Here is a 15,811-nt window from a genome sequence, read left to right as displayed (position 1 = left end):
TGAGTGAATAAGCACATAAAATTCTCCAACTATCTATTGGACTCCTGCTATGTACCTAGGCACTTTTCCAGGCACTAAACAAGACAGAAGTACCTGCTCTAATAAAATATGTTTTATTTTCCTCCGAGTTTAAAGGTAATAGGAGCTTGTTGTTGTTGTTATGTGCCGTCGAGTCGTTTGCGACTCATAGCGACCCTATGCACAACAGCCCTAAACCCTGCTCTATCCTGCGCCAACCTCACTGCCTCTGACACAATAGGGACTTAGAAAAAAAAAATTTCCTCTGGAGCTGAGATCTAAAATCCTACAGCCTGTGAACCAAATCTGGCCCACCTCTTGTTAACCCATGAGCTAACAGTGTTTTTTACATTTTTAAATGGGTGGGTGTAGGGGATTTACGGTTTGTTTGGGGTTGGTTTTTTTTGAGATTTTAATGAAAGTTTATAGAGAACTTGGATTTCCCTTCATTCATTGTTGCACATTTTCCTTCCTGCCCCACCCCCCAGTTTGCTTTTCTCTTTGAAAAAAAAATTATTTGGGGATTTACATATTTAAAAGGGGGAGGTTGGCTCCTTCAGTAGTTTCATTGGAAGGCACAGGCTCGTGGTAAGGAGTTGTGCTGCCTACTCAAGGGCACATGGTTCAAATTCACTGGCTGCTCCATGAAAGAAAGATGAGCATTTTCCTCCCTTGCAATTTACTGCCTCTGAAAACCCACTAGAGAGTAAGCTATGGGTCATTTGCACTCCATGGTACATGAGAAAGACATGGCTATTTTAAGGAATCCTGATGGTGCAATCATTAAATGTGCAGATGTTAACCAAAAGGTTGCCAGTTCAAATCCACCCAGTAGTTCCTAGAGAGAAAGACCCTGCAATCTACTTACATAAAGATTGCCATTTAAGAAGCTTTAAGGGGTCCTTTGGGGCCACTATGAATCAGAGTTAACTCCAGCTAACAACAAGATGATGCTTTATACCGCAAAAGTAGAGGTAAGTCGTTGAATTATAGTCTGCAAAGCTGAAAATATTTATCTGGCCCTTTTATAGATATTTCTCTAGAGTTTAGATGAATTAATGTTCTTAGCAACTGATACAACATATCAGATCCTTGTTTAACTTGATTTTGCAAATACTTTCAGCACATGAATAAAATAGTCTTTCCCCTTCCTGAATTATAATTATTTCAGAAAAAAATGTCCCTTTTCTTATAATAAATTTGGCATTGATTCTTCTCCCTCATTTCCCTTCTTGGCTGCCAATCCTTATTGATTTATCACTTTTTTAAAAAAAAACAGTCTCTCCTGGCATAGAGGCATAATGAATGGCTGCAATAGCAAATTAATCTGAGTTTAAGTAGGAAATTTGGGACAAGTGTCTGACGTGCCCCAAAGCAGTAGATATTTGGGTGGAAGTCAGAGAAAAGGCCCTAGGCCACCAATAAACGTTGTCAGGTGTTGTCAAATCAGAAACACCTCATAGTTGACCTCCATCAAGTTTTCAGAGACTATAAATGCCATGGGAGAGGATTGCCAACTTTTCTCCCTCTGAGCTACTGGTAGATTCAAACCCTGTGCCTTGGGGTTGGCAGTGCAGCTCCTTATCACTCAGCCAACAGAGCTCCCTCACACTAATACATGTTGTCATTGATTGCCTTCCAGCCGAGCACGACTCATAGCGACCCTATGAACAAAAGGTCTAAGGCCTTTCTATAACTATCAACATTTATCAAATTTCATAGAGTTTCTAGAGGCATGTTGTTTAGGATGTGTGGTTGCAATCTCTTGGAAAATTAAAGGGAAGAGTCTTTAACCCTATATGCCTCTTCAAAAGGCAAAGAAGACAGGCTTCAAAAGCCCCGCCTGTAAATAATGGCTGTGAACTTAAGTTGTGGCATGGGAAACAAAATGAACCCAATTACCCCTTACTTTGCTTGGCAACCCTGTTATACCTAAAGTAGGAACTGCAGCTACAGAGGATGTTCTTGTGGGCACTGAACTCAAAGCCATTGACCTTGATGACCACGTCGCAGAGCTTGCCCTCTAGCCTAAGCTCGTTGAAGATCTCACAGGTCATTGCACTCATCTTCCTCTCCATGTGAGGCTGGTGGAAACGTGTGGAGGCCGCTGTGCTCTCCATCTCCATGGCACCCTGGGACCAGCGGAGAGAGGCTGCTCTCCAAGGGTGTCGGGGAGGCTTGTGGGGGGCCCCTTCAGGCAGCTGTCGCTCCTTTTCCCTACTACATCTTTCAAATAGGACCCATCAGACAGTCCAAGTTCCAGAATCCTGGGCCTGCAGTGAGATCACGCTCAGGATTGTGCTCTCAGCTTCTGGAACTCTCTCTGTCCCTGGCCACTTCCCTGCCCCCTCTCCCACTGCAGCACCCAGGCTGCAGATCACTCAACACCTCCTTCATGGCCTAGAATCCAGAGCAGACAGCGATCGCCAACATCACAGAAGAGCTTTTGGTCATTCTGGTTCCTATGGCTCACTTTACACTGTGCCTTCTATCCTAGCATCCAGGGCTCTCCAGAGGCTGCTTGGTTCACCAGAGGCTGCGCACAAGGACATCCAAATCAGAGGAGGCAGAAGGAACAGTAATGTTGATTACATTGCATCCTGGCCCAGTTGTCTAGGAGCCTCATGTCTCTGGTGGTGTAGTGTTGTTAGGTGCCATCGACTCAAGGACCCTGTCCTATCCTGTGCCATCCTCATCATTTCTAAAACTTGAGCCCATTGGGGCAATCACTGTGTCAACCCATCTCATTGGGGGTCTTTTTCTCTTTTGCCAACCCTCCACTTTTCCAAAGTTGATGTCTCTTTCCAAGAAACAGCCTTTTCTAACAACATGTCCAGTGTATGTAAGATGAAGCTTTGTTCTTTGCCTTCAAGGAACACTCTGGCTGCACTTTCTCCAAGACATCCGTTTGTTCTTTTGGCAGCCCATGGGGATGTTCAGAACTCTTCAACACCCCAACTCCAAGGTACCAATTCTTCTTCTGCCACCTGCAATCACTGTCCAGTTCCCAAATGCACAAGTGATTGAAAAGCCCGGGACCTGAATCAAGCACACCTAAGATTCTGGTTGTGTGTCAGCCACGCATTTTCTTCTCTGATGAGTGGACCCAGTTACGGACCATCTGCTGCACGTTGACCAGAATTCCCTCTGCGGCTCTCTGACGTCCTTCCCAGCTCCACCAACATCTCAGCGGGTTTTCTTTGCAACTCAACCTTTAAGCCCGGAAGCAGCAGCCACTCTTGCCAGGGCTTTGCTCCAGAAAGAATGGTAGGAACCTACCCAAGGCCCTTCACCCTCAACAAAATGTTCTAGAAGGAGCCCACCCGAGGGCCTCTCGCCCTCGTCTATCCAAAACTCTCAGTGGTTTTCCGGAGCAGCACGACCACCCCGCGCAGCCCGCGTCTCCCTGAACGCTGCAGCCCGCGTGTGCGGGCGGGCGAGCGGGCGGCGCATGCGCAGTGCGGCGCCGGCGGTCGTCCCGGCTCCCGAGCAGGCCGCAAGCGCCATGGCGGACGAGGTGAGGCGGGGGAACGCGTCCGACGTGGGGCGGGCCCACACCCCCGGGGCGCTCGGACGCCCCCAGCGGGCCGCCCGGGCCTCGCCGCGCCACCCCGGCCTGTAGCCGACCCGCGCACCCCTCGCCCGGCCTCGCAGAGGTGCTCGAGCGAGCCCCGGGCTTCCCTTAGGGCCCCGCCGGGCGCCGGGGTCAGCGGTTCTCTCCGGTCTCGAGACAGGTGAGCACCTTGATGAAGGCCACGGTCCTGATGCGGCAGCCCAAGCGGGTACAGGAGATCGTGGGCGCCCTCCGCAGGGGCGGGGGGGACCGGCTGCAGGTACCGCCTGGGACCTGGGAGTTGGGCCGGGTAGGGGGGAAGGCGAGGGGGGTGGGGGTTTTCCTGCCCGGTGGCTTGGGACTCTGCTCCTGACACCTGCAAGCCCTCTCCACCCTTAGAAATGGCCAGGGACCAGTTTGCTTTGAAAGCATCCCACGCTATTCTAAAATCTGATGTCAAATTACTCCAAAAGATCATGCTGCTTCCTCCACATGGACAGAAAGCACCACACACCAGCACCTGAGATCTGATCTTCCTTCCACTCTAGCCCAGGCCAGCTGCTTTCCAAGAAAAAGTTGCAGATATGCATAAAGGTAGAGCCAGGGGAGGAAGGAGCCCTGGTATTAAGATGGGGACTACTCACAGTGTCAGAGAGTCCTGATGATCCATCCGGAATGCTAACTAGCATAGTACGGTCACTCCTTCCTTGTTTCTCCTGAGTTCTGTGTCCAGTCCCCAGGGCTTTCCCTGCACACCGTACAGCACCCCCTAGACTCAGGCCAGGCAAGGCCCGGAGGACCCTTCCTAGGCATCTTCTCTTTTTTGTGTTTCAGGTAATTTCTGATTTTGACATGACCTTGAGCAGGTTTGCATATAATGGAAAGCGATGCCCTTCTTCTTATAGTAAGTTACATACCAACTTCCCTGTTGGGCTTGACAGAATGGTAGCTTTTGAGGAACAAGTAACGGGAATTTTCTGTTTTTCCAGATATTCTAGATAACAGCAAGATTGTTACTGAAGAGTGCCGGAAAGAGGTGGGTTGCTCCCTTTTACTTAGAGATGTCTGTCATGTTTGACTGGTTAGGACCAAAACCTCCAAGATAGATTGTGTTGTTGTTGTTGATTGCTGTTGAGTCCAGCTGACTCTGAACAAAAGACCTGATGTCTTTCTATAACTATTGTTATTTCTCTGCAAGTTCAAAGAGTTTCCAGAGGCATGTGGTTTAGAAAGTGAATGCCACTCCAGCTTCCAAACCTGTCTTACACTGGCAACTCCACCAAACACTGTACACCTTGGGAAAACATTATGGTCTTTGACACCCCAATGGTACAAGGTTAAGCATCACAGAAATTCAGATTACCTCAGTACAGCAAATTGACAGAAGAGTGATGTACAATTTAGAAGAATGTTCCTCCAAAATATAACACTAGTCTCACTTAGCAATGGTTAAGTGCTGTCAAGTCGAATACGATTCATAGCAACCCCATGACCGAAACACCTGAGCCCTGTTTTACAACTAACATCGTTTCTGTGTGTTCATAGAGTTTCCAGAGCCATGTGGTTTAGGAAGTGGATGCCAGTCCTACTTCCTTCCAAACCTGAATCAATCTGGAAGCTTCTCCAAACACTGTTCCTGACGGATAACCATTATGGTATTTTACACAACTATGGCATGGTTTCAGGCTCACAGCAACTCCACTTTACAACTGCTGTACCACTTAAAGAATGTTCATCCCAAACTTAATTAATTTGGAATTTAAAATATCTAAGGTATTTTAAAGACAGGCACTCCCAACAAATGCTGTTGACTATAAACCAAGTAGACCCTCCACCCTTGGGTCCTTGTTAGCTAAGTTGAACAAAAGTCCAGTCAGCTGATACTCTCTTGTGGAGGAAAAAAAAATCAATAGCACAACAAAAATACATTAGAAGATTAACATTTTAAAAATTTTTTTATTGGTGGTGCTTGTCTTTACCTTTTGGCCTTGACCCAAAAAGATTGATGGTGGATATTATTTTTAATCATATTATTCTGACATTTATAAGTGACTTAGTTGTTGATGTTATGTAACGTCGTCGAGTCGGAACCAACTCATAGCTGACCCTTCTGTGGATTTTCGGGAGCAGTAAGTAATTCACATATGACGAGATTGCCCGTCTTTCTCCTTGGAGCATCTGGTGGATTTGCACCATGTGTCTTTGTGTTGGCAACACAGCTCCTTACCTACTAGGCCACCAGGGCTCCCTGTAGGAGACTTTGTTGTTGTTAGGTGTTGTTAGTAGGATCCATGAACAACACATCTGAACTTTGTGCTATCCTGTGACGTCCTCTTCATTTCTGACACCTTTGAGCCAATCGCTGTCTTCACTGTGTCAGTCCATCTCCTTAAGGATTGATCGTTAAGAGTCCCTAGGGTTATTTTATTTAACTCTCCTGCCATAAGGATCTACTCCAGCTACGTTGACTCCGAGTCATGTGGGTTTCTGAGGCTGTAAACCTTAATAGGAAGAGACTGCCTCAGTTGTCAGCCTCACACTTAGGCTGTTATGTCACCAAGATGCCTTAAGAAGTGGATAAAATAATGCATTTTTAATTTCTTTAAATAGGCCTTTTTAATTTTTACTACTTTTTTTAGTTTATTTTTATCTTTATGAGAACAAAACATCAGATCTTTTTTTTTTGTTTTTTGTTTTTAATTTTTATTTTATTATTTTTGTGTGCGTGTACCGACAAATCATATCTGACTGGTGCAGGAGGAGATTGTCCCTCCTTCCCCGGCAGAGCATCTGGTGGATTCGAACCGTGCACCTCTGGGATTGTAGTTGCAGCTCCTTGCCACTAGGCCACCAGAGCTCCCTAAAACATCAGATCTTTTTGTCTGTTAAGCTACTTGTTGTAGTATACTGTAGAGTTGGAACGGACCCATAGCTGACCCTCTGGTGGGTTTTCAGACACAGTTAATCACACAGGAGATTGCCCATTCGTCTTCTGTAGAGCAACTGATGGCCTCAAACTGTGTGCCTTTGGGATTGCAGTGCAGCTCCCTTGTCACTAGGCCTCCAGAGCTTCAGAAATTGGCTTGCTTTTAAAAATTTGAATATTCTTAATTTACAAAAGAAATAGTTTTTTTGCAGGTACATCTTTTTCTTTTATTATTGCTTTTGAGAATATACACAGCAAAGCAAACACAAATTCAGCAGTTGCTACATGTACCATTCAGTGATATTTGATTGCATTCTTCAAGTTATACAACCATTCTCATTTTCCTGTTCTGTGTCATTTCTCCTCCATTAACTCAACACTCACTAAGTTTCCTATCTAACGTCTCTAGTTGTTGAAATATTGTTTTTTATAAAACCTTTTCTTTAAAATGAATCTTTGACTGTTGTTTTATGCTGTCAAGTCAAAATGAACTCATTTGACCCTCCAGTGGATTTTCAGAGGCTGTAAAATTCCGGATTGTCTGTCTTTCTCTCACAGGGCAGTTCATGGATTTAAACCACCTGCATTTGGGTTCATAGCCCAGTTTGTTAAACTAGCAGAGCAAAAAGTATTTGTCCACGTTCCATCTGAAAATCGCCTTGCCAGTCTTCTGTGACAGTGAGCCACATTCTGGGAAACAAAACGGTTCACGCTGGTTAATCCATTCTTGAAGGTTCCTGCTAGTTAAGCCCTGATGGCTGAGCTAATTCCTAACAGCAGCACATTCTAGTAACTCTTTTCTAAGAGTAAGAGCTCTTTGTGTTGTTGATTTTTAAATCTCACTTTTTCTCGATGAGGAATGACCTGTATGGATTCAGTCACTCCTTGGACTTTTTATCAAATATGTCACTATGAACCCATTGACCACTTTTCTTGGGAGATAATAGGAGGAATTTGGCATCTGTACACCATGTGTCTATAGATGGGAACTTGAAAAAAACTTAACACTGTCTCACTTGAAGTTACTTCTTTGAAGTGATTTTTTTTGGGGGGGGTGTTAAACTGTAGGACTTTGGTGGGGGAAACTTGACATGGACTAATGGCTTTTCTCTTCATCTGGATGTCCCAGCTAACAGCACTGCTTCACCACTATTACCCAATTGAGATTGACCCTCACCGGACCATCAAAGAGAAGCTACCTCATATGGTTGAATGGTAAGTGATGGTGGGGGTCATAGAGCAACATCATGGAGTCTACGTAAAAGAAAAGCATAAGATGTTGATTGAGGAATATAGATGGTCCAGAACAGAAAGACAGCTAAATTCAGAGTAAAGATGGCCATTGGACATTGAAGAAAACCTTTTTCTGTAGTTGGAGTAGACCTAAAAGGCCTAAAAAATCCTAATTGACTAGAAGACGGGAGTCAGAGACAACATACCTAAGAATGAAGATTTAGCAGTGACATGTAGATAATGTAAATGTGGGAATTACTTGATTAGTTTACTACTGTTGATTATGATTTATAGTGACCCAGTTGGACAGAATGGAGTTTCCAAAGTTATACATCACTCTCTCTTTCTCTGTCTCTCTCTCTGTCTCTCTCTATCTATCTATGTAAATACTTATTATTATCTATATACTTTATGTATATACTTTATTTAAAATGCTCACTTTACTTCTGTTCTTCTCTTTGTGGGCTGAGGCTCAATTGGAGTCAGTCCCAAGGCAATACATCTTTTCAGAATCAGACTCATCTTTCTTTTTTTTATTTTTTTTAATTGATATTTTAATGAAAAGTTTACAGAAAACTTGGATTTCCATTCATTCATTGTTTTTGGTTTTTTTATTTTTTTTTTAAGTTTTTATTATTTTTTGTGTGTGTACCATCAAATTGGATCTGACTGGAACAGGAGGAGATTGTCCCTCCTTCTCCAGCACAGCATCTGGTGGATTTGAACCATTCACCTGTGGGATTACAGTACAACTTCTTACATCTAGGCCACCAGAGCTCGCCATCATTCATTCATTGTTGTACGTTTTCCTCCCTATCCCCCCCACCCTATTTGCTTTTCTCTTTAAAAACATTCTTGCATTGTTGAACAGTTTCTTCCCTCACCCCGCCCCCAGTCCACTTTGCTATGTACCTCTTATTCTGGACTGTTGTCATACAAATAATATCCAGTTATATATTTCTTTTAGACAGTTCTTTCCCTCATATATTTAAATGTAGTGTTTATTATTTACCCTCTCTTTTCTTGGTTTGCCCCCAACCCCCCCCCCCGACAGCCCTGTTTTATAACAGTGGTATTATGTAGTATTTGTCCTTTTGTGACTGAGATATTTCACTCAGCATAATATCCTCCAGGGTCACCAGTTTTGTTATAATATTTCATGGGTTCCTTGTTTTTCAGTGCTGCGTAGTATTCCATTGTATATACCACAGCTTCTCTATCCATTCATTTGTTGATGATGCTTGGCTTGCTTCCATTTCTTTGCTGTTGTGAACAATACAACAATAAACCTGGGTGTGCATGACTCATCTTTCTTTTATAAATTGGTTGGTGGATGAACTCACAAACTTTTGTTTAGAAGCCCAGTGTTTAATACACTGTGCCACCAGGGCTCCTTCATAACTGACTGTTGTTGTTGTTGTTGTTGTGTACTGTCAAGTTGGAACCAACCGTTAACTGAGTTTTTGGAGGTAATTAATTGTGAAGGAGAAGATTGCTCATTCTTTTGCTGGGGAGCAGTAGGTAGATTTGAACCACATGCCTTTGGGATTACAGTAACTGTTTCTTACCACTAGGCCACCAGAGATTAAGGATACATAGTAAGTGTATGGGCGCCACAGTTTATTGCAAATTTGTCACAAGAAAGTTGTCACAGGGCAGGTTTTTTTCAAGATTACCTGCTATTAAAATTATTCTGAGGCCCATTGTAAATATTTCTTGATAATACTGTGCATCAAGACCCTTTGGGTATAAGCTATCACATCTGCTTGACTATGATGGAAAGACTCTGGGAATAGAGTGTTAGATCCTGCCCCCTGCTAGGCCTCAGAGAAAAGAATGCCTCTTTTAGGTCAACAAAATGTTTGAGGAAGTGCTGTTTAGAAAAAGCAACTTTTGAAATTCAGCCTGGATTCTAGACTTATATCAAGATTAACATGCAATTAATGCTTGCATTTCAGACTGCTCTGTTTACCTACACCAAATGCCACTGATTCTTAAGCTCTCAAATGGTGAAGAAAAGCTGTTTGGTCCTTAAGATGGATTGGGGCTGGGGAGCCTGGGGGATTTCTTCCTGAGCTTTGATTTAAGAGGCTTGCCTTACCTCCTTGAGAGTCTACTGAATGTCATCAGCTCAGCTGTTGTCTCAAACAATGCAGTTACCACTGGGGCTAATTATGACTGCTTTCAAAGTGAGAGACCCCTTGATTTGGGAGATTCAGTGCCTTGGGGAAACCACGCTCCCTCAGAAACCAGCATGCTTGGATAGAGCCCTGCTTCTCTAGAGGGTTGGGTCATGAAGGAAGGGTTATAGAAGAACTTGAGCAGTTAAGTCACCTACCTCTTGCCTGTTTGTTGCTTTCTAGACCCTTCCTTTTAAGGACAGCCACAGTCCTTCAGGAAATGACTGTGTGAAAAGGGTGAGGCCTCCATTGTCAAGACCTAATGATTTGACTTTGGGGTTTTTTGGGTATATTTTCTAGGTGGACCAAAGCTCATGATCTCTTGTGTCAGCAGAAAATTCAGAAGTTTCAAATTGCCCAGGTGGTGAAGGAGTCCAATGCAATGCTTAGGTAAGCTGCTTGCATTGAGTAATTCTGCCAAGCTATTTTAATTGGTTTTACTTGAAAATAAGGAGGCTGGGAAGGAGTGATGAGAACCCCTGGTAGAGTCAGAAGGGACGTAATCTTGACATGAGGAAGTGATGTGAAAAGATCTTGCTTTTGTTCTTTGGCCACAATTAAAGAGTTTTTTTACCTTGAATTGCTTCCTAGGAAGCAGTCTGCTAACAATGGATTGTTGTTGTTACGTGCTGGCGAGTCACCTGTGACTCAGCGACCCTGTGTACAACAGCCCTAAACCCTTTTCTATCCTGTGCCAATTTCATTGTCTCTGACACACTTATCGCCATAACCCCAGTCACTGAATCAGTCCATCTCATTGAGGGTTTTCCTCTCCCACTGTCCCTCCACCCTCCCAAGCATAACGCCCCTCTCCAAGGACTGGTCCCTCCTTATAACATGTCCAAAGTATGTCAGACGAATCCTTGCCTCCAAGAAGCAGCCTGGCTTCACCCTCTGCAGGACGAACTTGTTTGTTCTCTTAGCAGTCCCTGGTATATTCAATACTCTTCTCTAGCTGACAGTGGATAGATAGTGTGAATCTGATGAGGGCTTCCTGTGAGATGAAGTCCAGCTCATTTTTCACAGTGCTAAGAGACTCTTGGGGTTCCCTGCACCACAAATGAGTGAGTACTTGACTACTAATCAAAAGGTTGGTAATTCAGAGACACATGGAAAGACAGCACTGTGATTTGTTCCTGAAAGGTCACAGCCTTGAAACCCCTGTGGTCAGTTCTACTTCACACGCATGGAGTTGCCATGAGTTTGAATCACGTCTGTGGTAACTGTAACAGTGACTTTGTGTTCTTTCTTCAATCCATGGAGTTGACTGGGCTGGGACCCTGGTGCCGTCTCTACTGGAGGAAGACGGGGCATGTGGAAGAAGTTGTCAGCATAAGCTGTCTCCAAGGATTGTGCATTCTAATTGGAGAATGAGGCTAGTAGGGGCTTTCTTAGTCAAGGTACCCCAGGATTTGTTGTTATTGTTGTTAAGTGTCATCAAGTCAACTGACAATTCATAGCTACCCTATGAACAATGGCTCTGAACCTTGCCCTGTCCTGAGTCAACTCCACCATCTCTGACACAGCTGACCCCATTGCCACACTCACTGTGTCGGTCCGTCTCATCCAGGGTTGCCTTCTCCTGTACTGACCCTCTGCCCTTCCATGCATGATGTCCTTCTTTAATGACTGGTCCCTTCTGGCAACATGGTCAAAGTATGTGAGACAGAGCTTCAAAATCCTTACCTCCAGAGAACAACTTGGTCCAAGGAGCCCCAGGATTGATGCTTGGTTATATGAGTAGTGGCTGAAATCTGCCTACTCTCTGCCTTAGCAGCCTTTGCCCGGAATCTCTCTACCCAAGGGAAGCGAGCACATAGCACCATTGTACAAGTACAGTGTATACTGTATATAAGACCTATATGAAGTGTTTATAGCAGCTTTACTCATAATAGCTAAAATATTAATTATTCCAACAGAAAATTGGAAATGTTTTCTAGGAATATTTATGTTTTTAGAATACTACGTATCAATAACAAAGGTTGAATTACTGATTAATGCAAACCATGGATAATTGCAGAAACATTGTATTGGTAGAGTCTATCACATGAAGTAAGACAGAGATAGGCATGGTTATAGGAAGTCACAATAAAATAGTTGTGTTTACTAGGAAGGAATATAAGGAACCTTGATATGGATAGTGGTTACTTCAGTGGTGGTGGTGGTGGTGGTGGTGGTATGTACCATCAACTTGGAAATAACCCTCCACTAAGTTTTAAGAGGCAGTAAATTATAGGAGAGGAAATTGCCCATCTTTTTCCTCGATGAGTAGCTGGTGGATTTGAACCACGTGTAAACCTATGTAAAAGTTAATTGAGCCGAACATTTAAAAATTACTGCATTTTACCCATTTTAGGTATTTTAGACTTGATTTTTTAAAGACTTTTTAAGATTAAAAATTCTTAACCCAAGTTGAAAATAAAGATTAGTAGCTAAAACCCCATGGCTCAGCTTTCATCCAAACAATAGGCAGCCATAATAGGTGAACAATAACATCAGGGAAACAGTCACTACTTAGAATAACCAACTATATAAATAAGGCCAAGGGCATCATTGACCCAAGGATAAAGCTCAGAAAGCAGAAAAGAAAATATTAATGGAAGTGAGAATCACAGAGAAGAAGTGGGAAGAGTGTAAGTTGCATTGTAAGGATTGTAATGAATAAACAAAATGTGAATGGTTGAAGGGAAAACCAATTTGTTTTGTAAACATTTGCTGAAATCACAATTGAAAAGAATCATAGTAGAGGCAGTTGTTCCAGCTGTCATTGTGCTGTTTCAGAATTCATTTCTCTGTCTCTTCAGGGAGGGGTACAAGTTGTTCTTCAACACGCTCTTCCGTCACAACATTCCCCTTTTCATCTTCTCTGCGGGCATCGGTGATATCCTGGAAGAGATTATCCGACAGATGAAAGTTTTCCACCCCAACATCCATATTGTGTCTAACTACATGGATTTTGATGAAAATGTGAGTCAAGTCATGCTTGAACTCGCAGTAAGAGGGCTGGGGGAACCACAGCTCAACACATCAGTCATGTTCAAGCACGCGAGATGATGCGGATGGCACAGCGTAGGACAGAGTCCCCATCGGTTGTTCGCAGGTTGATGTGAGTTACACTTAACTCAAGGGCATTCACAACCTCCTGGGGAGCAAAGCCTTGCTGCTTTTTTTGCCTTGAGGCAGTTTTTGTTTTCTTTTTTTGCTGGCTAAAGGCAGGTTACTTTTTATTTGTTGAGGTTTTTCTTTGGGAGGGAGGGAGCAGGTTACTTTTGAAAGATCCTGTTTTGGGTGTCTGACAGATGGCCAGTTCTTTTTTTTTTCCCTATAATTATATTTTATTAATTTTCATAAACATTTACAGAGATTTTGGGTTTCCATTCATTCATTGTTGCAGATGGCCAGTTCTGCTGTGGAGCATTCCTCTGCCCTGTCACTGTCTTGGGTCTGTGCTCTCCAGGGTCCTGAAGGGCCTGGCTTTGACTTGTTTTTCTAGAGGCCGGCTGCTCCAGCTCAGCTACTTCTCACTTCTTTCCCTTAAACCAGTGGCTAGAATTTTCATCCCTCTGACCAGAGTCAAGATGTGGCCTGCAGCTGAGGGTTATCAGCACGCTTGTGATCTGAACAGCACGTGCCTCACGTGTTCATGTTTTTACTAGACATGTATGCACCATGTTTGCTGGTCCTTGCTAGTGGAAATTAGAGCTGGGAAAATTTTCTGTCAAGGGCTAGATAGTAAATATTTTAGGCTTTGCAGACCCTAACTTCTTTGTCACCACGCTCACCTCTGATGTTATAGTGCAAGAAAGCAGCTGCAGACAACATGCCAGTATATGAGAATGACTATTTACACAAAACTATAGAATCAAGTCATAGTGTGCCAGCCCCTAGCTGAGACTGTCGTGCTGGTTCGACCTTCTCAGTGACTTTCTGGATTCCTTTTTCGTCTTGTGACACAGATGGAGAGAAACTGGCCCTAGGTGGGTGCCTGGAGCTCTTCTTCCTGTCTCTCCTCTTGATTAGGGTTACCTGCGAGGATTCAAGGGCCAGCTCATTCACACATACAACAAGAACAGCTCCGTGTGTGAGAACTCCGGTTACTTCCAGCAGTTTCAGAACAAAACCAATGTCCTCCTGCTCGGGGACTCCATTGGGGACCTCACGATGGCCGATGGGGTTCCAGATGTGGAGAACATTCTCAAGATTGGCTTTCTTAATGACAAGGTGGGTTATAGATGGTGCTTCCTCACTTTGTGGTTTCCCCTCCTTGGCCCTTGAGTTGAATACCTGCTATGTGCTAGCCACTACATGAAGCATTACAGCTCAGAGATAGGACACAAACTCTATCCTCCAGGAACTTGCAGTTTCACAGGAGGAAAAGGAGACACTTAACTATGTGCCTTGTATTGTGCCTTGACACGAGGCCAGAGGAAGAGTGATGCTGGACACATGGTTGTAGCCAATGTTTGCGGAGTGTTCCTGGTACGTCAGGCCCTGTTCTAAACCCTTCACATACCTTAGTTCACCTCACCCTCACAAGCCTTCAAGAGAGTGTCTGTTGTCATCTCCATTTTATTGATGGAGAGACCAAAGAAGGGAGGTTATGTAGTTTGCCCAAGATCACGTTGTTTAGAAAGTGGTGGAGGGGAGCTCTGGTGGCCTAGTGGCAAGAAGCTGCACTGCAATCCCAGAGGAACATTGTTTGAATCCACCAGATGCTCTGCCGGAGAAGGAGGCGCAATATCCTCCTGTACCAGTCAGATCTGATTTGACGGTACACGCACACAAAATAATAAAAAATAAAAATTAAAAAAAAAATTAAAAAAAAAAAAAGAAAGTGGTGGAACTGAATACCAGTTCTCTGAAATCATGCCTTGGAGGCAGTCAGTATTCAGGATATGAGTTTATAGTTTAGGGAACAGAAGGACAGACCAGAGACTGATAGAATACTGTTATCATCAAGCAGCACAAAGTACTACTGTAGTCCCCACCTCAGCCAGAAGGCATTGAAATGACCAGAATGTCGAAGCCTCACGACAGTTCAGTCCAGGTAGACTAGAAATAACATCTGGTTTTTCCATCTTGGTTACTGTCCTTTTGGCATTGGCCCAAGGATTACCCAGAGCAGTCCTTGCTCATTGCACAGCCCTATCTTCAAAAGGCAGGTCCCTATAACCTTGAACTCCTCTCCTACCCTGATCCTTCAGCCTTTGAAAATGGGGCTTGGGAGTTGCTGCTCCCACGCCCTCCTCCTGCAGCCCCTTGAGACCTCTCAGTCTCTTCCTGTCACCCGGGCAGGTGGAGGAGCGGCGGGAACGGTACATGGACTTGTATGACATCGTGCTGGAGAAGGATGAGACGCTGGACGTGGTCAATGGGCTGCTGCAGGACATCCTGCGCCAGGGGGACCAGCTGGAGGTGCAGTTCTGAGCACAGGCTGACCCTCGGAGGGAGCACCTTGCCCGAGCACTGACCCTGCACGTGTGGCCCAAGATAATGCAGAGCTTAAGCCCTGCCACTCCTCCCTCCATTCCCCCAGCGCCTTCCATCATGTTCACCGGACCTGCTGGGGGGAACCTGACAGGTGAGAGGACAGCCAGAGCTGCCCCAGATGAACCGGGAACCTGCAGGATACGAACGCTCTGGGGAATCATCCAGTCCAGGCATTTTTTTTCCTCCCCCCAAAAATACCTTTTTAAACAGATCTAAATAAAAATTGGAGTAAAAAAACAAACCCAGAAAATAACGATTTTGACCCAGGTGTGTGAGGACAGAGCTTGTCCTTGTGGATCCTTTAGAGTCTGAAAGCCACCAGAGTATTGTAGGAAGAATCTGGGCACAGCGAGAGACGCCTGTGGGCATCAGGTGGCCGGGATGGGGCTGCCTTTATTCCAGGGCAGCTCC

General features: G+C 44.4%; 2 protein-coding genes across 3 annotated transcripts in view; one reads left to right on the top strand and one right to left on the bottom strand.

Annotated features, from left to right (window-relative positions):
• The window catches only part of KLHL10 (kelch-like family member 10), a 9,582-nt gene extending 7,295 nt beyond the window's left edge, over window positions 1–2,287 (bottom strand). Inside the window, exon 1 of one of the 2 annotated variants that reach the window (XM_006901642.1) lies at window positions 1,951–2,287. In XM_006901642.1, the coding sequence (XP_006901704.1) occupies window positions 1,951–2,144 (194 nt within the window). In that variant the 5' untranslated portion in view covers window positions 2,145–2,287. The remainder of the gene's footprint in view (window positions 1–1,950) is intronic. The other variant, XM_006901643.1, reaches the window with a different exon arrangement.
• Window positions 2,288–3,746: 1,459 nt separating this feature from the next.
• Window positions 3,747–15,346, top strand: NT5C3B (5'-nucleotidase, cytosolic IIIB). Its single transcript, XM_006901641.1, has 8 exons — window positions 3,747–3,851; window positions 4,406–4,475; window positions 4,561–4,607; window positions 7,627–7,712; window positions 10,211–10,300; window positions 12,715–12,877; window positions 13,931–14,131; window positions 15,206–15,346. Exons 1-8 carry the CDS (start codon window positions 3,765–3,767, stop codon window positions 15,335–15,337), a joined length of 876 nt encoding a protein of 291 aa, XP_006901703.1. The 5' UTR covers window positions 3,747–3,764; the 3' UTR covers window positions 15,338–15,346.
• Window positions 15,347–15,811: the final 465 nt, after the last annotated feature.

The sequence above is a fragment of the Elephantulus edwardii genome, unplaced genomic scaffold, assembly GCF_000299155.1.
Source record: "Elephantulus edwardii isolate Elephantulus edwardi_28Jun2011 unplaced genomic scaffold, EleEdw1.0 scaffold00340, whole genome shotgun sequence".
In the NCBI taxonomy this organism is placed as follows: domain Eukaryota; kingdom Metazoa; phylum Chordata; class Mammalia; order Macroscelidea; family Macroscelididae; genus Elephantulus; species Elephantulus edwardii.
This window is presented reverse-complemented; position numbering and strand designations above follow the sequence as displayed.